The sequence below is a fragment of the Gopherus evgoodei genome, chromosome 10 (assembly GCF_007399415.2).
Source record: "Gopherus evgoodei ecotype Sinaloan lineage chromosome 10, rGopEvg1_v1.p, whole genome shotgun sequence".
NCBI lineage: Eukaryota > Metazoa > Chordata > Testudines > Testudinidae > Gopherus > Gopherus evgoodei.
Window position 1 is genome coordinate 70,584,904 of NC_044331.1, and position 24,708 is coordinate 70,609,611.

At 39.4% G+C, this 24,708-nt stretch overlaps 1 protein-coding gene across 2 annotated transcripts in view; it reads right to left on the reverse strand.

The window, feature by feature from the left end:
- Window positions 1-533: 533 nt before the first annotated feature.
- Window positions 534-24,708, reverse strand: part of USP42 (ubiquitin specific peptidase 42) — a 39,854-nt gene continuing 15,679 nt past the window's right edge. Inside the window, exons 11-19 of one of the 2 annotated variants that reach the window (XM_030577848.1) lie at window positions 19,675-19,775; window positions 18,960-19,113; window positions 17,542-18,285; window positions 16,346-16,437; window positions 14,029-15,555; window positions 9,671-10,002; window positions 5,635-5,726; window positions 4,112-4,155; window positions 534-797 (exon numbers count right to left, since the gene is read on the reverse strand). In XM_030577848.1, coding sequence (XP_030433708.1) covers window positions 4,141-4,155; window positions 5,635-5,726; window positions 9,671-10,002; window positions 14,029-15,555; window positions 16,346-16,437; window positions 17,542-18,285; window positions 18,960-19,113; window positions 19,675-19,775 — 3,057 coding nt within the window. In that variant the 3' untranslated portion in view covers window positions 534-797; window positions 4,112-4,140. The remainder of the gene's footprint in view (window positions 798-4,111; window positions 4,156-5,634; window positions 5,727-9,670; window positions 10,003-14,028; window positions 15,556-16,345; window positions 16,438-17,541; window positions 18,286-18,959; window positions 19,114-19,674; window positions 19,776-24,708) is intronic. The other variant, XM_030577847.1, reaches the window with a different exon arrangement.

Consider the following 24,708-nt stretch of genomic DNA (forward strand, 5'->3'; position numbering starts at 1 on the left):
GTATAAACCAGACAGATTATACAGATGTACTGTATTTAATACAGCTTCCCCACTCCATCTCCTGATGCAGGACCAGTGAATTATAAGTATCACAGTTTGATAGCATTTCATAATAAAAATAAAATCACAGTATGAATTTGTCTGTAACTTTAAAGGGACAAAACAGACAACTGAGACCAATAAGTCAAGACAAGTGACACTATATAAAAAAGTAACAAACATATGGAGGGTATACAAATAGTCTCGGAGATACATTCAGAACTGTGTATGCTGAGTGGTATGTTTCACAAAGTTCCAAACCAGAACTTTTCTGTAAGCTTTTCTTCAAAGCTTGAATACAGCTAAGGTGTGAAGTAAATTAGTTTCTAGTGTCAGATGTCAGAGATTCTAGTTATCTGAAAGCTTGTGAAATTTTAAATAAGTCTTTAAATTAAATATACAGACTGTCAGTTGTGGTTTTCTAGTCGCTTGCACCAGAAGTTTAACGTGGAGTAATATTACATGAATAACACATAATCAACCTGAGTCTGTAATTAAGCAGCATTTGAGATGTTCTATTCCAGGGCATTATTTTCAGTGTGATATTTACAATGTTCAGCAGTTGTAGAAAGTTTCCATCCTTTTGGATTATGGGTAAATTTTAAAAAAAAAGTCTCAAGGTAAAAACTAAAAAAAGTTCTTCCATGGTAAAATCCTGTACAGTATTCTGAAGCACCACTTATGGATTGAAGAGTTAATTATTCTGTTATAAATATAGTTTACACTGTAGGGATGGCTTCCATCAACACACTTTGAATCTGAAAGACAAGAGGAGGAAGTGTCATTTCCTGATATGAAATTTCAGCACAAAATCAGATTCCAAAGCCATTCAATGTGACCTCCTATATAATACAGGCCACAGAACTTCCCTGAAATAATTCCTAGAGCATACCTTTTAGGAAAAACAGCCAATCTTGATTTAAAACTGCAGTGATGGAGAATCCACCATGACCCTTGGTAAGCTGTTCCAGGAGTTACTCTCATGGTTAAAAATGTACACCTTATTTCCAGTTGGAATTTGTCTAGTTTCAGCAGACAGCTATTGGATCATGTTATGCCATCACTGCTAGATTGAAGAGCCCATTATTAAATATGTTTCTCATGTAGATACTTAGACTGTAATCAAGTCACCCATTAACCTTCTCTTTAATCTAAGTAAATAGACTGAAAGAGCTCAATCACTGGAAGGCAGGTTTCTAATCCTTTCATCATTCTCATGGCTCCTCTTTGAACCCTCTCCAATTTATCAACATTCTTCTTGAAGTGTGGGCACCAGAACTGCACAGAGTATTCCAGCAGTGGTTGCACCCCTGACAGCTATACAGGTAAATATCTCTCTACTACTTCTCGAGATTCATGTTTTGGTTTCTTAACAACAGTTAAGGCCTGAAGCTGCAGGTGCTCCATATCATGTGTAGCTACAGCTCTGAACCACATATCGTAAAGCAGAAGGATTTCAAAACTGAAATGCAACCAACTCTGTCCTCAACTTACAAGGTTGCTGAGTTTAATCCTAGGTAGGCAAACCTGGTTGGAATCTGGCCAGGACATTCCTAACATTAAATGCCCTGGTTTCATTAATGAGCTCTCTCATGGTCAAGCTGTCCCCAAAAAATGACACCTCCAGCACCTTGCTGGGGTCCTGACTTAAGAATGACAGAGGGAAAAATGCCACTCAAAGTCAAAAGTTCTGTTTTATGCAGCACCTGGATTTTTTTCAAGCCTCCAGCCCAGTCACTAGCCAACTTCAGCCATTTAGTTTATGAAATCTGACACGTTCCCAACCCAACATAATGGCTCCGTCAATTCCACTGTCACTCTCGTCTTGTACTCATATGTGTATCCTATCAGCTAATTAGTCCTATAACTTGGTTTGATTTTCATACCCTCTCCAAGCATTGTTCCATCCTTTGGAGATAACTCATCATTCAGAAACTGCTTAATGCTTTGTATTATCTCATCTTTTCTACAGTCTAAATCAGGGGTGGGCAAACTATGGCCCGGGGTCCACATCTAGCCCTTCAGATGTTTTAATCCATCCCTCAAGCTCTGGCTGGGGAGTGGGGTCTGAGGCTTGCCCTGCTCCACATGTGTGATGGCACCACATAGCTCCTGGAAGAAGAGGCATATCACTGCTTTGACTCCTATGCGTAGGGGCAGCCAGGGGGCTCCACACCTTGCCCCTGCCCCAAGTGCCACCCTGCAGGGACAGCGCCTGTGGACAGGGCAGCATGCAGAGCCACCTCGCCACACCTCCTTGTGGGAGCCAGAGGGGGGGACATGCCACTGCTTCCAGGAGCTGCCTGAGGTAAGTGCCACCTGGAACCTGCACGCTGACCCCCTCCTACACCCAACCCTAATCCTCGATCCTCCTCCCACCCTCTGAAGCCTTTGGTCCCAGCCCAGACCGCACCCTCCTACACCTCCAACCTGCTGCCCCAGCCCGGAGCCATCTCCTGCACCCTGAACTCCTCATTTCTGGCCCCAACCCCAGAGCCCGCACCCCAGCCCCTAATTTCATGAGCATTCATGGCCCACCATACAATTTCCATACCCAGATGTGGCCCTCAGGCCAAAAAGTTTGCCCACCCCTGGTCTAAATAAAGCCAACTGACTTCCTTAAGTATATGAAAAGGTTAAGATTCCTCAGATGTAGGAGGTTACTCTGCCCAGCACTGTCACCACAACCGAATCATTCTGCCTATTGTGCGGGGCAATATTTTGAAGAGGGAATATAATTTTTGGATTTTGTTACTGTAACACATTTCTGCCCTACACCACAATAAATCACAACACACAGAAAAACACACGCTTCCTTACCATATAATTTTACTTGTCTGTACCGAACCAATTTTGCCACCTGCTGGCCAACTCTCATTCATTACAGACAAAATCCTTTAAAATCTGATTATAATTTCCCTCTGTGCTCTGCCTTCTATTTTCTTATCTAAAACAGGAAGATATAGGCTTTGGAACGAGGACTGCACCTACACTTTTCCCATTAAAAAGTCCATATTTCTCAAACTGTGCTATTTGAGATACTTATTAGTTCTTGAGAAGAGGAACTGATACTATTAAAATGTTACCTATCTGTGGTAGGCACTAGTGTATACAGAGATGGATTTTTCAATCAAATTAATATAAAGAGCTATATTGCTACTGCTTTGCTTCCTTAGCAGAGGAACAGAAATGGCTTGCTGGAACTTAGAGAGTAGCAATAGAAATCTGTAGTTGATCAGCTTCTCACACGGTAGAAGAGGGGAAACTATGGCAACTACCTACATTTTAGGAATCTGAAGGCAGCCCCTGGATACCGAGATCTAAAAATACTCAGAGTATTTCTAGATACTATGAACCCATTTATACCCCTTTCCATTGTTAGTAGTTTCTCCACCTCTTGCCCTGAAGGGAATTTTCAGTGAAGAACATTACTCTTAGGCCATGTCTATACTACAGACCTTACAGTGGCCCAGTTGCGCCCCTGTAAGGTCTCCCATGGAGCCTCTCTATGCTGGCGAGAGAGCTCTCCCAGTGGCATAATTAAACCATCTCCAATGAACAGCGGTAGTTATGTCAGCAGGAGAACATCTCCCACTAACAGAGAATTGTCCACACCAGTGCTTTTGTTGGTGAAACTTATGTCCGTCAGAGGTGTGGGTTTTTCATACCCCTGACCAACAACAATGTTGCCAACAAAAGTGCTAGTGTAGACAAAGCCTTAGTGTAATTGCAATTTACATTAGCCATAGAAACAGCTGCTTTAAATAAATGAAAAGTCATTCCAACAGGAAGACTAGCAGATCACCACAATTTAAATCAAGTTTAAAGGCACGTCTCCCTGTGTTAATAATCCAGCAGTAGCTCACAACTGCTGAGATGCTGAAGTTCACTTGTTATCTATGCTAGAATGACATTGCCAACACTCTTTGACCATTAGAGTGGACAGTAAGATGCTGATTTTTCACCTCAAAGTTATATGCATCTTCAGGCCACAATTTGTTAGCAACAGAGCTCCCCTCACCCAATTGCCAAGGACATTAAAAAAACCTGAAGATTGACAAACAGAACTTGCCTGTGGCTAGTGAGTTTTTCCTGCAAGGATTACTTTTCACTCACCTACAAGAGAGGAAAACAGGTTGGCAAGATCTCAGCTGTTATAAAACCAGTGTAATTCATTTGCTACTTTACAGAGCACTGTTGTACTAATATTGAGAAAAAAAACAAAATCCTGGGTAAGTACTAGAATCAATTGGTGTATACAGTGTAGTTGTAGCTTGTTGGTTCCAGGATATTAGGGAGACAAATAGGTGAGGTAATATTTTATTGGATCAACTTCTGTTGATGAGAGAGACTAGCTTTTGAACCATACAGAGTCTCTTCTTCAGATTTGGGAAAGATACTCATGGCATGTCTTCACTACCAATGTTAAAGCGCTTGTTTAGTTGCGGAATAGCACTGGAAGAGAGCTCTCCCAGCACTATAAAAAACCCACCGGGGGGTGGGGGGGAAATAGCTCCCAGCACTAGTGCACTGTCTGCACTGGCACTTCACAGCACTGAAAATTGCAGCGCTCAGGGGGGTGTTTTTTCACATCTCTGAACAAATAAGTTGCAGCGCTGTAAAGTGTCAGTGCAGACATGCCCCTCAGTGTCACTGCTAAATGCAGGGTGGAACAGACTGTTTAGCATAAATAGTTAGGGTTTATTCTAAAGGACCATTCAAAATAGAGGGGCCTATTAACACCTCTGCAGTTATAGGACAAAAATAGAGTGTTAGTGGGTTACAGATTGTTGTAATAAGCTGGGGGCTGCCTGACCCTCCCAGCCAAATAAATTAATTATCAGAAGTACGAGAGCCAGGTGTGGCTACTGCTGCTTGAGGCCTTGCACTGGGCAGGAGCCTGGCCACCCTGCTGCAGGGCAGGAGCCCCAAGCTCCCCCCCACCCAGTGTGGTAAGCAGAGATGGGGGGTATAGGGGGCTCCGCAAGCCACACTAACTGTAAAAGAGTCGCATGCAGCTCAGGAGCCACTGTTAGGCCATCCCTATAATAAACCAGTGTGTCTATTCAGTCCCTGATTTTTAGTGTCTAGCAATTGGTGCTTAGTTTTTGGAAACCACTCAATCTATACCAATTTACAGCAATACAAGTAAAATTAAATATTAGACTTTGAAATTAATCTTACTATACACATTTGGTATTTGGATATCTGGAACTATATCTCAATATCTCTGATCTAAAGATGGTACTAAATAGTTTATGAACATTTTCATAAAGTTTTTAAACAAGAAAATGTTGCCAATAACTTAATTTTCAGCCACTGATAGCTGTATGGGTCAAGTCTACGGCTGATGCCGAAGGGTTAAAAAACATTAATTCAAAACTATCTGGTACATTGGTGTTAGGCAAGAGCAGTAGGAGAGAGTCCAACACATATTACATTTAGAATCCAAATTAGAACTGTATTTTTTGTTCTATAGGGGAGATGTCAAATTGATCTCTTATGTTAATAAACATAGGGGAAAAAGCCCGCAGCAGCCAATTTGTCTGTATTACTATACCCAAAATGAAATAGAATCACAGGAATTTAACATACTTTCCATCTGGTTTCATCTGTGTATGCAGAGTTGCCATCCAAAGATTTAATGACTGTGTGTCCATGGTCCTTATGACAAAGTAGGTCTATAGCTGAAATAGAAAGTATTTCAATGTTAAAACCCACTTATCACAAACTAGCATTATCTTGATTAACAAGTCAGCACTCTTAGTATAAACAAATTGTTACTGGGGCAGTGTTTCTAATGAAGTGACTCATTTTGGCAGCTTGTGTTAATAAGATGTTTTATTGGAATGCTACTAATCTGTATCTGGACATCACATAGCATCATTTCCCATCTTGATTTCTGAAATTTTCTTCCCTTACTTCACTCCTTCCTGATCTGTCCAAAATGCAGCTTCCAAGTTATCTTCCTGATTGATCAGAGTGAATTTACTGCCCTCTCTGAACTCCTTCACTGGTTTGCCAATTAATCACCACATCAAGTTTAATACTACTCATTCGTACCTTTCAAAGCCCTTCACAACTCTGTCCTTACCTACATTTCAGACCTCATCCCCTAACTCAAATCCTCCACCAACTAACTATACCAGTTTCAATACCTTGTTAATCTCCTCCATCTATGTGCATTTGACCATGCCACTCCTCTACATGAAATACTCCTCCAATCTTAATTTGTCAAACTACCATTCTGTCTTCATGCAATCCCAAGGAAATATAGTCCAATTGATAGAATATTGGACTGGGAGTCTGATTTGGATTCAAGTCCCAGCTCTGCAACGACCTTGGGCAAATCATTTAACCTCTATGCCTCTGTTTCCCTATCTGCAATATGGTCATGATACTGATCCAGATTTATGAAGTAATTTCAAATCGTCAGATAAAAAGAATTATAAAAGTAAAGTATTATTAAAAACCTACTACTTCAGGGACCTTAATTGAGTTTATACAGCAATTAATAAAACAACTAATACATCCCCACAGGGAGACTTCTAATGTGTCCAATCTTAAGTCTTCCTTAATTCTTGACCTCTTTGGAGCAGGGATTATCTGCATGGTGCATTGCTGACCATCTTTTTGCTTCTCCCTTACATGGTTTTGTGTATTTACAAAAGGGTGGGTAATTTTTATTATTATTTTTTTTTTAGAAAAGTCAGATTTTTAATTTAAAGTAAATAATTCTTAAATCTATTTAAAATTAAATATGAAAATCTAAATTAAGGCCTCACATTTCTATAATCTATTAATATAATTTAAATAAAAAATATGGTGTATCTATGAGCCCTCCTCAAGTTTAAAGGAGAAAAACAGTGCTGCCTTTTTAATTATATACAGAATCAGGAGGAAAATATCTAACTTTTAGGGCCAACTCAAGCTTTTTAACAATACGTACTGCGTTAAGTACCTGTTATTTTCAGTCTTTACAATGGAGTGATTCACATTTTCCCAAATGTCAGTACTTTCAGTTTGTTGTGCAGAAAAGCTTTTGCCTTAATTACTTTCAGTTTAGCTAGCAAATGCAGAGAATATTCTCTATATTTGGACTCGTTCATTCAAAGTTGAGAAACTGAGTGGGAGCTGACAAAGTAGGAAAACTTGTTTTCTCTTCCACTCTATAAATAAGAACTATCTGGGAAAAGAGGAGATCTACTCACTGTAAAAACCTGGACAATGGGCCAGATTTTCAAAGTTATTTAGGCCTAAAGATGCAGACACGGGCTTACTGGGATTTCAGAAGTACTTAAGAAGGTTGGGCATGCAACTCCCATTGACTTCATTGGCTGTTAATTTCAATGAGCATTATGTTCCTACCTTGTCCTTAGGCACTTCTGAAAATCCTATTGGGCCCTATATGCATCTTTAGGTGCCTAAATACCGTTGAAAATCTGGCCCCCAGTAACTAGAAATAATCACTAACTACAGTAAATGTTTCCTGTGTTTAATAAAATCAGTTCTAAATTATTTAACTTTTTTACACAATTTGGTAAACTTCATACATCCAGCATATGTACAGTAGTTTTATTTAACTAAAAACAGTAAGTTTTTTACATTAAAATTCCATCCAAATGCACTTTAATACAAAGAATACAGAAATGAGCTTTTCATTTTCTAACAAAAATATAATTAAGAATCTGATATATATATACACACACACACGTTACGCTATATCATTTCTTAAAGGTGTACAGATGCAATGTTTAGCAAAACTATAAAATTTGGTGTAAAGTGTATCTGATTCCACATTAGTATAACCATTTAAACATGCTAATCAATTACACTGAACCTTTCTCTAGGAAAGTTCCTTTGAAGTGCAAATACCTAGGTCTTATACAGCATTTATCAGTAGATCTCAAAGCACTTGACAAAGGATGTAACCATCATTCTCCCCATTTTACAGATGAGGTACCCAAGGTTACCTAGCAGACCAGTGACTGAGCTGGGAATAGAACCCAGGTCTCAAATCCAAGTCCAGTCCCAAATGCAAAACAAAATTAAAATCTGTAATTTATGTCAAGATTTCCTGTTTTCTGATTTAAATCAAGATTAGAGTTGGTGATTTGTTATTTTGATTTATATCATCCACCCTTATTTCCTTCATCTCCCTTAGTCACAAGATAACCAATTACAACAACACTGTGCTATCCACTCCCTTATGCAGTCATCCTTTAGCGAGTCACCAATGCTTCCAGCATGGCCAGCGGAGTTATTACAGAACAATGTAAGGCTTTCCTCCCACTTCCCTGCTCAGAAAAGAAGGGATGATTTAGAATCCAATTTCCCACATGGTAATGTAGGTAAACACATCTATTGGTAGTTTATATGATTAGGGCTCTACCAAGTTCAAGAACATGAAAAACACATCACTAACCATGAAATCTGGTCTTTTGTGTGCTTTTACTCTCTACTATACGGATTTTATGGGGGAAGACCAGCATTTCTGAAATTGGGGGTCCTGACCCAAAAGGGAGTTGCAAGGGGGTTACAAGGTTATTTTGGAGGGTTTCACTGACTTAAGAGCTGGGCAACAGGAGTGCAGCAGCTGTTGGCCGGGCACCCAGCTCTGAAGAAAGTGCCCCACCAGCAGCAGTGCAGATGTGAGGGCGGCAATACCATGCCATGCCACCCTTACTTCTGCGCTGCTGCCTTCAGAGCTGGGTGGCCAGAGAGTGGCGGTTGCTGACTGAGGGCCCAGCTCTGCAGGCAGCAGCGCAGAAGGGTGGCATTATCATACCAGGCCATCCTTTCTCCTGTGCTGCTGCTGCTCTGCCTTCAGAGCTGGGCTCCCAGCCAGCAGCCACTGCTCTCCAGCTGCCCGGCTCTGAAGGCACCACTGCCACCAGCAGCAATGCAGAAGTAAGGGTAGCAGTACCACAACCACCCCTACAATAACCTTGCAAACCTCCCCCTCAACTCCTTTTTGGGTCAGGACTCCTACAGTTACAACACTCCAAAATTTATGATTTTTATAATCCCATGACTATGAAATTGACCAAAATGGACTGTGCATTTGGTAGGGCCCTATATATGATGAATAGTTTTGTGTAGAGACTTTGTTGGTCAAGGATTACTGGATTCCAAAAATTTTTGGACTTCCCCTTCTCCCCTCGCAAAAAAAAAAAAAAAAAAAAAAAAAAAAAAGGATTATAAAAGGACACAAATTAGTATAAAAATATTTACTGTGCTCAGGAAAAAAAACCCCAAGAGGCAAAAATATTTAAATTAAGCAGACTTGACACACGCAGAATATAAAATAGCAACATTCTTCCCCTCCCTACTGGATGTAAGCTCATACTACAACTCATCAATATGATCTGCCTCAGGATTTCTTGTAACAAAGATGCTGACAACAGAAACTATATCTAGTCAATAACCCAGGGTAAGTAAAAATCACTAATTTTATCTACTTTATTTCACAGATATACAAAACTGAAGAAATTATCCAACATAATTGTGTTGCTTGCTGTCTGGAAGATGTGACATATTGTCTATGTATTACAAAGCACTTAAAATTACTTTAAATATTTTTCTCTATTTGAAAAAATAGAAATCCCATTAATTTCTAATGATCTCTTACCTTTGCTATACTCTTTAGACACGTGATAGCTATTTTCTTGGCCTCCTCCTATGTATTTTGTTTTATGACAGGAATCAGCATCCCCTCCCGCATGAGGCCATTTACTCCCATGTTTACTATATTCTTCAGATGGAGGGTCATCCGTACAATGAAATTCTTTTTTCTCCCATGTCTTAGTCTCGGAGCCAGCATCCTTCTGGATATTAGGATCTAAATAGTCAATAAAGCCCTCAGATTTCTTTGTATGTTTCTTCTTTTTCTTCTTCTTTTTCTTATGTTTGTGGATGTCAGAATCAGAGCAGGCCCCAGAGAAGTCTGAATCCTGGCGGTGTCTGAAAAATACCACAGAAGTTAATATGAAAACAAATGTGATGCTTACACTATTGTTACAAACATATTACACTATTTATACATATACAACTTATTAATGTTTGAGAGAGTTAGGCACATGCACAGAAAAAATATTATTGTTCTAAATTTGGCTACAGGTCATATCTGCTAAAATCTGGCTGGCTAAAGTTCAAAATAAAAAGAACATTTTATTTTCTTAATAGTTGGGCTGCTGTTCCTCTCCTCCAGCAGCTGTGCTGCTCTGCTGAAAACAGTGGAATACTCAATACATCAGGTAATGCACTTTGCCTAACGCAGTGGTCCCCAATGTGGCGCCCGCTGGAGCATTTATGTGTGCCCACCTAGTGCCCAGCAGGGGAGAGAAACCGCAGCCCCACGCCTGCCAGGGACAGAGAACTCCGGGGCTGCAGGTTGCGGGCGCTGGTGTTCTCTGTCCCTGGCAGGCGCAGGGCCCACCTAGTGCCCAGCAGGGGAGAGAAGCCAGGGCCCCGCGCCTGCTGGGGACAGAGTGCTGCGGGCACCAGTGTTCTCTGTCCCCGTGGCTTCTCTCAGGCTTCTCTCTGCACTGTCCAGAACTGCTGCCAAACGAAAAAAACAACACGCTCCACCTCTGCAGAATGGACCGAATGTTTATGATATTTATTTTGTAAAAATGCCTTACTTTTTCTTGCAGATAGATAAAAAAGAGCAAATTCACATGGTACGGTGAAAGAGTAATTGCCGAATAATTAATACCTTTTACTTGTAAAATTACCTTTTTATATTATGTAATATTGAATATGATGTTTTTCGCATTATTTAATGTACAAATACAAAATAAAGCCTTGAAAAATTGTTGGTGCCCGCCACACTCTTCTGAAAACATGAATGTGCTACTAGCCACAAAAAGGTTGGGTACCACTGGCTAATGGATCAGCTGTGGTCAACAGGCAAAGAAACAGTTAAGCAGTCTCCATTTTCATCCCCAAGTTAGTTTATTTAGCTTGCAACTTTTGTCCTTCTCTCAAGGTTTCTTTTTCAAAAGGGAGCGTTTTAAACATATGCCACTGATTAGCACAAAATATCGAACTCTATACCTATCAAACACTACACAGAGGTCAGCCCTCTGATGTAAGACTAAATTATCAAGATGATCACACATTGAAGTTCTTTTAAAAATCAGTTCTCAGTTTGTCTATTTCACTCTCACACACACAGACACACCATTTAGAAACCTGGCAAGCATCAGACACAATTTGCATCATTTGCCTCCTGAGAGAAAGCACAGCTCATTATGAGCATGTCTTCACTCTCCATGACTACTACACACTTGCTTTTAAATTTCTGATTAGAAGGGAGAGCAATGGGATGGAGACGAGAAATACTCAAACTGTTACTGGAAGATACTGCTTTTCTAGTTTAATGCAGGTATACTGTATTACATGTTATTTTGTATTTCCAACACAGTGAAAAGTGTTCTGTATTCACGAGATGCCTTCACATTCTATATACACAATGTCAATTAAGTCATTTTTCTGAAGAGTCAGGATAAGTACAGTGAACTCACATCAGAATATGAACCAAGTATCTAAAAATAAGAGACTAGTAGTACTTATTGGGTTCTTAAATTAAGAGAGTATTACAAGAGAACAGGCTACATGTAGCCAGCTCACTACTTTTTTTTTTAGTGTGAAAAACAGTTTTGGAACATTAGAAGACAATGAATTATATACAGAGGCCTATGTATTCAGTGATTCCAGGGCTACAGAATTCAGACCCTGCTGCAGAAATGGACTCCAGAATCTGAGTTTTCATTTAAAATAAATATTTTCTTAGCCATAAGGATTAGAAATATTAACTTTGAACTTGTAAACAGACTGCAGGCCAATGTAGAACAATGCCTGCCTGAGCCCGCAGACCTCATAAAACACATGCATTTCAGTCAGGATCCTCTGGACTTTGCAATTATGTGGCTATAGAATATTCCAAGATGCCATGGAATTCAGCATTTTGCTACAACCGAATACCTGATCCTTTATTTTCTGTCCCTCTACCCTGCCAAAAGCTACCAGTTGTGGCCAGCTTTCCCCAAAGGAGGTGATAACTGGATTACAGTGCCTGCTCCCTGTATTGTTCCACAGAGTCAGTCAGAACCAGAGCCCAATTTGCAGCAAGGGAATGGGAGGAATCAGAAGTGTAGATTGATTAACTGGGCTGACTGGAGAAAAGTGCAGCAGCACCAGGGTTTGGAGAGGAACCACCTGGTGATCAAAGCAAAAACTATCCCCAAATCTAATCACTGTTGACCATAATCATCCACCAATTTTAAGTCAACTTAATAGATTCTAGCAATGAACCATAGTTATGTGTGGAGTGGGTGGGAGATGGGAATGAAAAGAATTTCGTGACAGCACAAAAAATTAACACTGCTGTGGAATGTAGTGACTATTGCCATAGAATTTGGTCCCATTGTGCAATAGAGCACACAGGGCCGTGGTTATATAACACTCAAAATACACTAGTTACTGGCAACCAAGTTAGCCATAGCTCACTTTCACACAGTATGAAATAAGGAACTGTATAAGAGTGCAACTCAAAGCAGTACAACATTTTCTTCACACCCAGCCATAATCATGGACTTCAGTCCATCAAGTGATCCAACTGGTCCATCTTTGTGTTTTATAATATTTAAAATCAAATTATAAATAATCTAGCAATTAAGTATAAATATGAAAGTGGACCTAAAACACGAGGCTGTCAGTAGAAGGGTCAAAACACGATGTAATTTCTCTGCTGTGACAGGACAGTATTATCACATACTACTCCTGAGCAGTGAGGTGCCACAGTGGCACCACAGTTTAGTTAAGTTGCAAACACATGAAAACTAGCATTGTACTCTCTTAAATTAGCAATAAGCTTCACACAGATCACTTAGGAAGAAAAACTAATTTTCTACCTTGTTTTCATAACACATATTTCTGTATTGTAGGAATTCTAAGCAATTTTAAATCCCACCTTTTTGAAGTTTCACTTGTGATTCTGACTTTTTGGGGGGCCTCTGAACAAACTCTCAGGATTCTTATTTCACAAAGCCTAAGTAAAGTTATGACTTGCTATAAGTTTCCTTTTCTGCAATAAAAACCAACAGAGGATATTACTGGTTTCTGTGGGAGACAGAAGGGGTTTCAGGCCTGCAGATGAATGTAGTTGGGGGGCTGTCGGATAAAGGTGGCTTCCTGGACTATCTGAGATTGCTGCCTTGTGCAAGAAAGAATCCCAGTGCAACCATGAGTCTGCTCATGGAGGGGGAAGAGATTCTTCTTGGACAGGGTTTGCTAAGAGTAGTGGAATCCAAACAGAGGGCTTCAGGATTAACTCAAGGGTTCAGAAGATGGAAGAGGGAAAGCATTAGTATTTCCCTGCCTGCTCTACCTTACTGTCATGCTGTACTTCACTGTATCTGCACTCCCCTCTGACAAAAATACAGCTGATTTTGTTGGATAGAGAAGGCAGAGAAGCACTAGTGTCTCTCCAAACCTCCTTTTTCTATACACATGAACTGGTCCTCTGCACTCCACACCCATCTAGACTTTTGACAAGACACATACAGCTTCCATTCAGTTAAAAGAAAAGCTGTATGACTGCACCTCTCTATTCCAGGCTACCATTTGGTGCAAACAAATTTAGCCCATCCCTACTTTGGGAGGAAACGTTATGTGATGGCCTACCTACCCAAGTCTGACCATAGCCTGTTTTGAAAAGTGTACAATAAACTTAGTCAGGGTCTGTTTACAGATTATTAGAACATTATTTGTTTGATCCTGTTCCAAAGCTCTCACACAACTCAACAACATGGTTTGATCCCATCTATGCAAGACACATCAAACTAACATGATCTCCCCTGACAGATTTTACAGTGCAATGGGCTCAGAAGCAATGGAAAAAAGGGGGAAGACGACCAGGGAAACAGCCAGAGACAAATTAGGAGTTTGTTTAGAACATTGTAAATAAAAGTTTCTCTTGCTTACCTCTCATCTTTCTCTCTGTGTTTATCTTTGGACTTCTTTTTTTTCTTTGACTTCTTGTGTTTTTTCATTTTTTGCTCTTCCGTTGGCTCACTCTCCAGACTCCTCCTGTGTTTCTTTTCCATATCACTGTCACTACCTTCTAGACTAGCACATTTTCTTTTTCTGTCTTTTAGATATTCATATTTGTGGCAAGACATCTCAAAACTTGAATTGTTTTCTTCAGACATGGATGCACATTTTTCATGGGAATATTTTTCAGAGTGCTGAGAGGGAACTGAGCAATTATATAAGTCTATTTTGGAGCTGCCAAAATGATGTTTCTCTCTCTCTTTAGCTATTGGTTCATGATTCCATCTGCTTGTGTAATAGTAATCCCTGTATGACCTACTGTTATAAACTTGACTTGATTTGTCATAGTCTCTGTCCCCATGAAAGAATTTTCTCTCTCTACCATCTCTTGCTGTATAAGAAGGATGATAATCATTGTAATATCTGCACTTATCCCATCTCCTTGGTATATCTTGGTAATATCTTTCCCTACTCCAAGATCTTTCCCTTTTAGAATGGTAATATCTACTCCTCTCTTGATCAGTTTTCCCTCTACTTCGGGATCTATAATAGGTGTATTTTCCTAAACTTCTGCCATTATCAGGGCTGTTTCTTTCACTATGCATAAGTTTGTACTTATTTCCATTGCAGTGCTCCTGCTTATAGCGATCTTGCTTCATACTTTCCTTGCTGTAGGATTGCCTTTTTCTGGAATAATCATCATCTGGTTTGCGTTTGGTTTGCTTCTCCTGCTCTTCACTTTCAGAGCGCTCTCTTTTAGTACGGTAATGCCCTTTGTCAGTTTTTTTGGGAGTGCAATTTTTTTCCTTAACTGGAGAATGAGACTTAAATTTTTGCCTATCCTTATTTTCTTCACATATTTCATTACCATCCAGTCCATCATTTTCTTTAGAATAATGACTCTCTAAAACTTTATCCAACCTTGCAGCAGAAGAGTCATTAGTAGGTAGTACATCTGTGTAATTATTAGCACTCTCCTTTGTTTCTTGGCATTCATCTATAATGTTTAGAGCTGCAAGTTTTTTAGAACTACATTCACTGTCAGACTTTAGGAAGGGGCTTTGCCCCAATTTCTCTGCAGTCTCAGCAGACCCTCTGATGTGCAGAGGACTCTCCTTCAAAGTCATTTTTACCTCTTGCGTTCCTCTTATCTTATCTGCATAATCCTTGGGATCACACTGTTTAGAGAATTCATCATCAATTCCCAGGGATATTTTCTTAGTGTTACACTGACCACTGATATCAGAATGTGCATTATCAGTTTTTGATACAATACTTTCGGCAATTTCTTCTTTGGTAGAAATGGTCTCAGCATCTGATGTAGTAAAGGGAGTCTGGACATTGCAGCTAAGGTTAGCGGGAACTTTACTAGACTTCTCATAGGGAACAGTATTGTTGCCACTCACTAAAGTTTCTATATGACCATCATTTTCAGAAGTTTTTTCAAGTCCAGTTGCACTGCACAAAATAGAAATGTATTTGTGAATTTCAACAGAAATAAGACAAATACTCTACATGATGATTGTTAAGAGTAAAATCCTTTTCATCGGTAAACATCTGACTCCTGGAAAACTCTGAAAGACATTCTGTTTAGAAACACATCTACTTATAATATATTCCCTTCACACGGGGAAGCTCTTTTGCTTGCTTTTCTATGTGCAACACGTCGGGAGCACCTACCCTGTCAGTTCTCCTGCTTCCCCGCCATCTATTTGCTGCGTTGACTCATGACCATACTCGCCATGCTTGCCCTTACCCACAATAAAAACGTTGAAATAGTGGGTTTCCCTCTCCCTCCCTCCCAGAGGCAAGGGAAGACAGGTGGCAGGAATTTACACTCACCTGGTCAGTGTCCTAGCAGAGCAGCTGGGATTACTCCTAATGAGCTGCCCATATTTTAGAAGTGTGGTAGACCGAAAAATACTTATACCCACACTAATAAATAGATATCGTGTTCATGCATGCATCCCTAGGAGTGAAAAAAAGGGGAAGAGCAATATAGAAAATATAGACAATACGACAGAATGGTTTCTACATAGAATGTTTTTCCAAAGTTTTCCATGAGGCATCAACAGTTTTTAATATAAGAATAGGCACAATGCCAAACATACATTCTGTTCTCACTACTTTTAGTTTTGGTATGGTATTCCTACAGTGAGCTAAATCTTTCCATTTAAGTATTATTAATAGTTAGTATACCTATAATAAAACTTGTATGGAATCTTAATTTGGACAAAGTGTATTTTACCTTATTTCCTCTGACAAGCTTTTCAACTGGTTATATCGGAAAGACTCTAAAATTCTATCTTCGGGAACTGGTGGCAAAGCTGTAGGTATTATCTACAATTAAAAAGGTATAAGTTAAAACATACGGAATGATAGCAATCATACAAACTTACAAAGCATCTCAGCCCAATCATGATCAGACATACAGACTATACACATGGATCACTGTAGGCACAGCACCCTAACATTCAATATTGCAAGCATTAACAGCACACAATACTACATCACAATTTAGAAAAAGAAAAAGTACAATACACCTCTACCTTGATATAACAGTTGGGAGCCAAAAAAAAATCTTACTGCGTTATAGATGAAACTGCGTTATATCCAACTTGATTTGATCCACCAGAGTGCACAGCCCTGTGCCGCCCCCCGCCCCTCCAAGCGCTGCTTTACCGCGTTATATCCAAATTCGCGTTATATCGGGGTAGAGGTGTACTACACACTTTAAACTATAGGGGAATTAAGACAGGCAGAATACAACTGTCAGATGAAATCTGGACAACATACCAGACACAGCAGCCCTCATATAAAGAGTGACATAAGTTCTTTGATAGTTAGCACCACAGTTTTTGTCTCATCGGAAAGATTGCACATCTAACACCACAATGCCCCCAACATGCACTGGGACAACATCACTGAGCACTTTACTACCTCAAAGTTTTACATAAAAAAGCAATGTGGTTTTGTAGACCCAGATCCTAAGCCTGACTTGCTATATAGCTGAGGTAAATCACTTAACCGCTCCATGTTTCAGTTTCCCCATTTTACCAGATGGAATTATAGCCAAGTATTTAGCACACCTACCTCTCTGGTACCTGAGCACAACATAATGCTTACTGTACCCACCTAAGAAGAACAGTTAGTGTTTGCAAAACATTATACAAATGCTAAATATTATTAAGACACCACAGAGATGCATGCTCTCTCCATTTTACAGATATAGAAATGAGATTAGCAAGTACTGATTCAGTTTAACCCTGATTAGTATGCAAGATCTAAGGGACTGCAGCACAAAGTGCTATGATGCCAGCCTGTGTTGAATATTTTCCTCTGAACTTCACCTGAATGAGGAACATTTTAATATTGAACGCATCACAGTCATATTTATAATCTGCCACGAAGAGATAGTCTAGAAGAAACAAATGTAAAACTCACTTTTCCATGCAATCCATTCACTTTAGAAAATGGAATTTCTGCAGATTTAACAGGCTTGACTTGGCAAGTAGGTTCATCAAATTTCAATCCATTTTCTTCAGGATCACTATCTATACTAATAGCACCATTAACTGTAACATTTTTTGGCAGTTCATGCTGGGATACAACCTCTTCGGCATCTTGACAGGAAGAACAAGAGTTCTGTAATGTACTAACTACATTTCCAATCAAAATTCCATTAAAAGAGTTTGAGTGGCCATTCTCCTTAACTAATCCCTTCGACTCCTCATCAGATTCTTCTGAAGATTCTGCACCGTAAGGGACCAACGTACTAGAGTTTAGTTTAGACTTGCCATTCATTAATGGCTTAGAACAAGATTCACTAGGAGTTGTTTGTTTAGATACTTTAGTAGCAACTGATGTAGGTGCACTTGAGGTAGACTTTACTGCAGAGGAATTCGTAATCGTGGATGAAGGAACAGGCTTGCTGAGATTCTCCAAAGAATTATGAAGGTTGGGTTGAGACAGAGTTTGGCGAGTAGGCAATTTGTTATTGTGAATACTGATAGTGATTTTCTGTTTTTTCGATGGATCAGGAATAGTGGGTCTGTTAATTGTCCAATTTTGAATGGAAGTTGAAGGTGGAGCTGAAGCTGGTCTGTTTAGGGTAATATTGCTAGCACTTGCCACAGAACTGCTTGGAGTTTCTTTCAGTGATCCAGTTCCATTTAAATGACTGGAATTCTGTAATTACAAAAAAATCACTATGAAAATGTGTTCATGTGGATAGACAGCATTTAATATCCCAAGACATAATGAGCTTACTTCATATTTCTACAAACTGCCCCAGTGACTAAGCAGAAAACACTCCTATATGAGTTATATATAAAATCTTGCCAGTAGTTCAGTGTTCACATTTTGTTTTGTTTTTTAAAAAGCTAACACCAATTGCAATCCTTTGCTGGTTTGTAAGATACAAAACAAAAACAAAAACCCAAAACAAAAAACCCTCAAAATATTTGTATTAATAACTGAGAACAAGCCAGTCTGGTTTTACCATCTCAACTGAAGTGCAAAAGATGAAACAGCATAAATAAAGCAAGTAAGTTGGATTTTTTAAATTTTTTCAGTTTTAATAAATTCAAGTACTAAAGTAAATATTTTGACTGTGCTTTTTTTGAGTACTTTTGGCATCTAGTTTGAAGTTCAAAGCAATGGGGAAGTAATATTTGCACAGTTCAGTATTTGTATCTATTAAAGTGTTTCTAGCTGCTTAGGCTGCAGAAGGAGCATTGTGCACAGAGCTGTATTGTGGGGAAAGGAAATCCGAGATCCTGAACATTTATAACAAATAAACAAAGGCTGTTTACAAAACTCCGGCCACCAAGTTGATGCCATTATCTACATATGAAGATTACCTTAATCATGTGAGGAGGAAGCTGTGGTCCTATAAATCCTGATGCCCCCTGCCTGCTATTAACCACCCGCTGACTGATAACTGGACGGGGAGAAGACTGTCCTGGTGTATGAATGGAATGGGCATGTTCTCCTCCATTTTTCATATCGTGGGACCTGAAGAAACGAAAGCTAATTATTCATTCATTCAGATTTGTTCTTTTGCTTAGACCAAGTTTTAGACACATCCCACAGTTTAATACTTCACAGAAACTGGTTTTTTTTAAACAAACAAACTTTAACCAAGGCTACAAATCGTAACTTAGATAACAGACCTCTGATTATAATTTCCCAACCCCAAGTGGCAACTCAACTTCACAACACCCATCACTTCAATCTCCCTCCCCCGAAGTCAACCAATTACACAGCATTTGATCCAGAAGATTCAAAATGCTCCACCTATACAGGCATCACTTCCCTCTGTAGATAACTCTTTCAGTGATGGGTGTAGGATGACAGACATTTAACTTACACCAGCAAAAAACAAAAAATTAAGTCAGGCAGGGAAGGACAACTTCTATAGCTTAAAATATAGCTGGAGTTTTAGGGTAGACAGAGATGAATTAACCAAACTGGAATTTTTCCCAGGAGAGGAAAAAACACAAATGGGAAAAAGAAAAAAAAATGAAGGACAAGAAAGTAACTAAATCTTGAACACATTTTGGTACTTGATATTACCTGATATAAAAAAGCACATAAGCTTGCTGATTAAGCACAGATCTGATGTCACTGTTGGACACCACAGAATCATTCATCTGGTACCACTGTCCATTACTGGCCTGCAAATAAGTCAGTGACATATTTTAAATCAGTTACAACATCTGCTAGAAAAATCACAGAAACTAATGAACTGCAGAAGAATAAAAAACACTCCAAAATATAGCCGTTTTCATTATAGTAATGTACACTACTGATTTTTTTAAATTAAATCCCTTATCTACAGAGATTTGTTACCACAAACATTTGTTAGTGAATGTTCCCCTTCACCAGCGCATATTTTACTCTAGCAAGGGAACTGTTCTCAGGAGCAGTTTTATTGTTCAGAGCACCGGTTATGCTAAACCACTGTCCCATCAAGGATCCACACAACAAATCACATATACTACAAGAATAAAGGGGCATTAAATAAAACTGGCAACAAATTCATAACAAATAAAAGCACAATATAATCTGTGGAATTCATGTTCACAAGATATGGAGGCCAAGAGCTTAGGAGAATTTGAAAAAGAAATCAAGGTATCTATCGATGTAGATACAACAGACAGAAACATTTTTATAAGGGATATAAACCCTTCTGCTTCATAGTATAAGTCAATCCCACTAACAGGGGTTAGGAAGAGACTGGCCTTATGGGCAAGTTGTTCCACAGTTGTCTGCTATATGTCCACATGAACTATCACACCATTTTATGGGTAGTTAGCCAAAAGAACACTGCAACCTTATTAGTTCTGACAAGGGGCAGAATTAAGATTGCACTATACAAGTGGGATCTTTGTTGAGTGTGTGACTATGGAAGAGTCCTTTTACAGCCAGCCATGGAACACTGAAGCAAGCTCTGTGCTGTATGGAGAGAGAAATTATGTTTTAGATTAATAATGTTTTAGATTCATTTGTTTTTAAGATGATTTAGATTAATCTGTTCCTCATCATCAAGGAAAGCATAACTATAAAAGACAGTCATGTCTTCAAGGGAAAAGGAACACACGATAAAACAAAACTAAAAGAATAAATTTTCTGTGAAACTAGGTACATTTTTTGCTTAGCAAATACTCAAACTCTGCAAGAATGTTTATTTTAAAAATTACTGTAAGAGGAAGATTCTCAGAGAGTCTAACCAGAAGTATAATCATATATGAAGCAGACAGAAGGGGCTAATTTACGTCAGCATATTACAGTATTAAAGGAAGGCAAGAGAGAGTTCTTTTCTACTTTAAACTGCTTTTGTTAATCTTATGGAAAACTACAGACACAGCAGAGGTATGATAAAGTAATGGAACCAGCAGAAAGGAAGGACAAGAAACTGTCATTTAGAGCCAGGATCCTGAGCCAAAAGTTCAAAAGGAAACAGTAAAAGACACTGTTGGACCAGGATAACTGGTCCAGGACTAGTGTGTGGAAGAGTTTTCTAGTCCAGAAAGTCTACTCATCAACCAAAGCATTTCTCTGTGCCACAATCTGAGATACTGGATGCTGTAACATGGATGACTCTTAATTTGTTATGTTTTCAATATCTGTTACTTAAATGTTAACTGTGTAAAACCTTTCATTAGCTCTACTTCTCAGTAGTTATGTGCAAAAAATATCAGGCAAATGCAAAGATAGAGTCAGACCATTTCTTAAACTTTATCGCTCCTTTTAAACATATAACTGCTTAGGGCAGCAGCAGTTTAGGACCTCATCAGGAGAGAAAGACACAGTGATGACATGAACACTTAACAAGTTTGCTAAAACAATAGAAAAGTTTTAAAAAGTTAAGTGACACAAGCTTTAAAATCAGATTGCTCCAAGTATCATCTTGACATTTTTAATAATGCTAGTTCAGAATTTGCTATAATAAAGCCCAGACCTCTAGCCATTTTAATTTTCATTCTCTGAACTGAGACCAGACTAGTACAAGAAAGATATGTAAGCTCTGAGTTGTTTTAGTTTTTTCAGGGGTCTGGGATGAGCAGGCATAAGGACACTGGGCATCCCAGAGAATAAAAGAAAGTTTATCAGAAAATAACTTGTGCTATAGCAGTGGGTTCTCAAACATTTGTATTGGTGACCCCTTTCACACAGCAAGCCTTTGAGTGCGGCCCCCCCGCCCTTATAAATTAAAACCACTTTTTTTATATTTAGCACTATTATGAATGCTGGAGGTGAAGCCACGTTTGAGGTAGAGGCTGATAGCTTGTGACCCCCCACCCCAAATAATAACCTTGTGACCCCGTTTGAGAACCCCTGTGTTATAGTATGGCATTGAGGTGGATACTGAAAGCAAAAGACATCAAGCCAAGAGTTATTCAAGCACTGTGTAAAGCAAGAGGAAAAAAACAAACAAACAAACAAACAAAAACTTAATTCAACCTCCATCCATAGAACTCTCAAACAAGAAACAAGGGGAAATTAAATAAAATTGGCAGATTCATAGCTTAAAAAAATAAAAATTCTTCTGTAAGTACAACAATCTGTAGAACTCATCAATTTCATGGTTTCCTGGTTCAGAGCTAGTGTCCTGATTCCTATGACAGATGTTGGTAGTGTGCACTCAAGCAGGTCTCATTTACACTCATATGATGGCATGTGCTATAGGACCAAACACGGCCTTGAACTCTAACTTAATAGAACAGAAATAATTTCTTGCCATATGTTTGTGGCTAAAGCATTCAGAAGAGGTCTACACACCTTCCCTGTTGGCAGCTAATGCAACCATGATCCCACGGTCAAAGAACTTGTGCTGCTGAAGATTGTCTATAACCTAGTAACTTTCCACTGGGTGGTTTCAAACACTTTCAGGTGCTCTCTAGTTTGCTAGGGTGCCAGAGAAAAAAAGCTCAATGAGAAACCCACAGTCTATAAATAATTTCAGTGTCTTTGCCATAAAGGTGGGTGACTGGCTGATTACTGCAGGTTTCTCAAACTATGCAACCAACTGCAAAGTAACAAAATACTCTAACTTGCTAAATTTCACTAACAGGCTAGCAAGACTTATGACAACCTATGAAGCCGAAGAGTTCCAAATGGATAGACATTAAATTACTAATGCTGGTCAGGAAGTAAAACTGAAGATACTATCTGCAAAGCTGCTTTATGTTCACCTGAAATTTTCAGACTGAGGTCCTTCTTCCCCCCTGCCTTGCAAACAGGACAGCCTGCCCTCTAATGGGAGAGAATGAGGTGGGGTCTTGACCTTAGATTTTTAAGGTATTTGGTTTGGCAGAAATGTTGGATTCCCGGGCTGATGCTTGAAGCAATAGCAGGAAACTCTATCCAAAGAAAGGGACAAAAGGGCCTTTTTCCATTTTAGGGAGGAAAATCAATGGTACCTGGAGGAGTTGAATTTTCAGAGGAAAATCTTCCATAATTCAGAAGCCTCCTTAATAGTCTTACTGGGAATGGGAGTCAAATAATTTATCAACAGGAAAGTGCAGGTTAGTGAGAATAAGATTTAGAGACAACATCAATTATCCCATTACATGGCTATAAGTGCCTTATATAGTGATATTAAGGACAGACACCCTAACAAATTTTTTTGCAGTCAAAAAAAAAAATCGCAAACAAATCGCAAAGACAGCAAAAATGAAAGTACACTGAGAAAGTTAGTGCACCAGCAGCCTGATGGAACTTGTTGAACACTTTATTCTTTGAGGGCCTCTATGATTCCCATTTGAGGGATGGTGTCCTGATGCCTTAAGCATGCAGAATCCTCTTTAAAGCGGAGTCTTATGGGGCTACAGGACTGCTTCCTTGTAATGGCACCCATTCAGCATACAAGACTATATAATGAAACATAGCCCCCAACTACCTCAGTGCTTTCTCTGCTGCCTTACAGCACAAGGGATGTATGCTGTGTCATCTGCCTTAGCAAATCTTAAGCTGTACCCTGTTCCGTTTTTGTAAAGTTTCTTACAAGCCCCTCTATATTTCCCCAAATCAAGCACATCTGTTGCCTGACTTATTTGGGTGAAGCCCACTCTTCTGCTCCATAGTGTAATGGCCTTATAGATTAAGTATGTGCACGCTGAGACTTCAGGCTTACCTACCTGGGGAAGCCATAAGATTCATACAGAGACCTCAAGGACCATGCGTCCACACGCTGCCCAGATTGGCCAACCTCAGCAATAAAGCCAATTAATGAGCTAAGTTATTGGCTTCAGCTTTGATATCTACCTGAGTCGGGCATTAGCCTGGTATCCTCTAAGTCCATAACTCCGTCCACTCAGAGCTGAAGAGCCCCAGCTTCTGTGGTGCTGTCCAGTTAGTTTTGCAAGGAAAATTGCTCAGATGGAAGGCTATTATAAACAAATGCTACTAAAGAACAGTCCACCTTTAAAGCATCAGACATGGCTGTATGCAAAGATGTACTGGGATAAAACTTTTCCTGAAAAGGCAGAGCCCTTATTGCCAATCAAACTTCTCCCAATTGTTCTATATCAGAGTAAAGATCAAGCCAGGTATAGAAAAGGAAAAATAATTCTCTCTTATCCATGGTCTATCCCCACCCAGTGGTTTGACAGAGGTAGATGGAGCGGTGTTCAGTTTAAGAGACATCATCATGCACTTGGAATTCAATTGGCAGCTTGTGTTTGGGTAATACTCCAAACAAGGGCAGTCCAACTCAGAAATGTCAGGTAACACTTCACCACCTCTGCAGAACCAGAGCTTAAAGCAGGGATTGTCAAATTTCTTTTTTTTGTTAAGGTCCATATTTCTTGGTCAAGATCCAGACTCCAGAGAAAATTTTTAAAAAATAATAAGAAGTAGTAGTAAATAAAAAGATTTCTGGGTCTGTTCAAAAGTGTCTGGCGGTGCACAATTGGCTTGTGGTCCGCCTATTTACTACCCCTGGCTTAAAACTAATCCTGCCGAAAGATTCTGACGAAAAGAAGAAAACCTCTCTCCATCTGAGGGGCCCCCAGGACTGGGGGGACCCACAGAGACATAATTATACAAGGGTAGATGAGACACCAGGAAAGAGGAAAGGGAGAACGAAAGAGATACCCAACCATA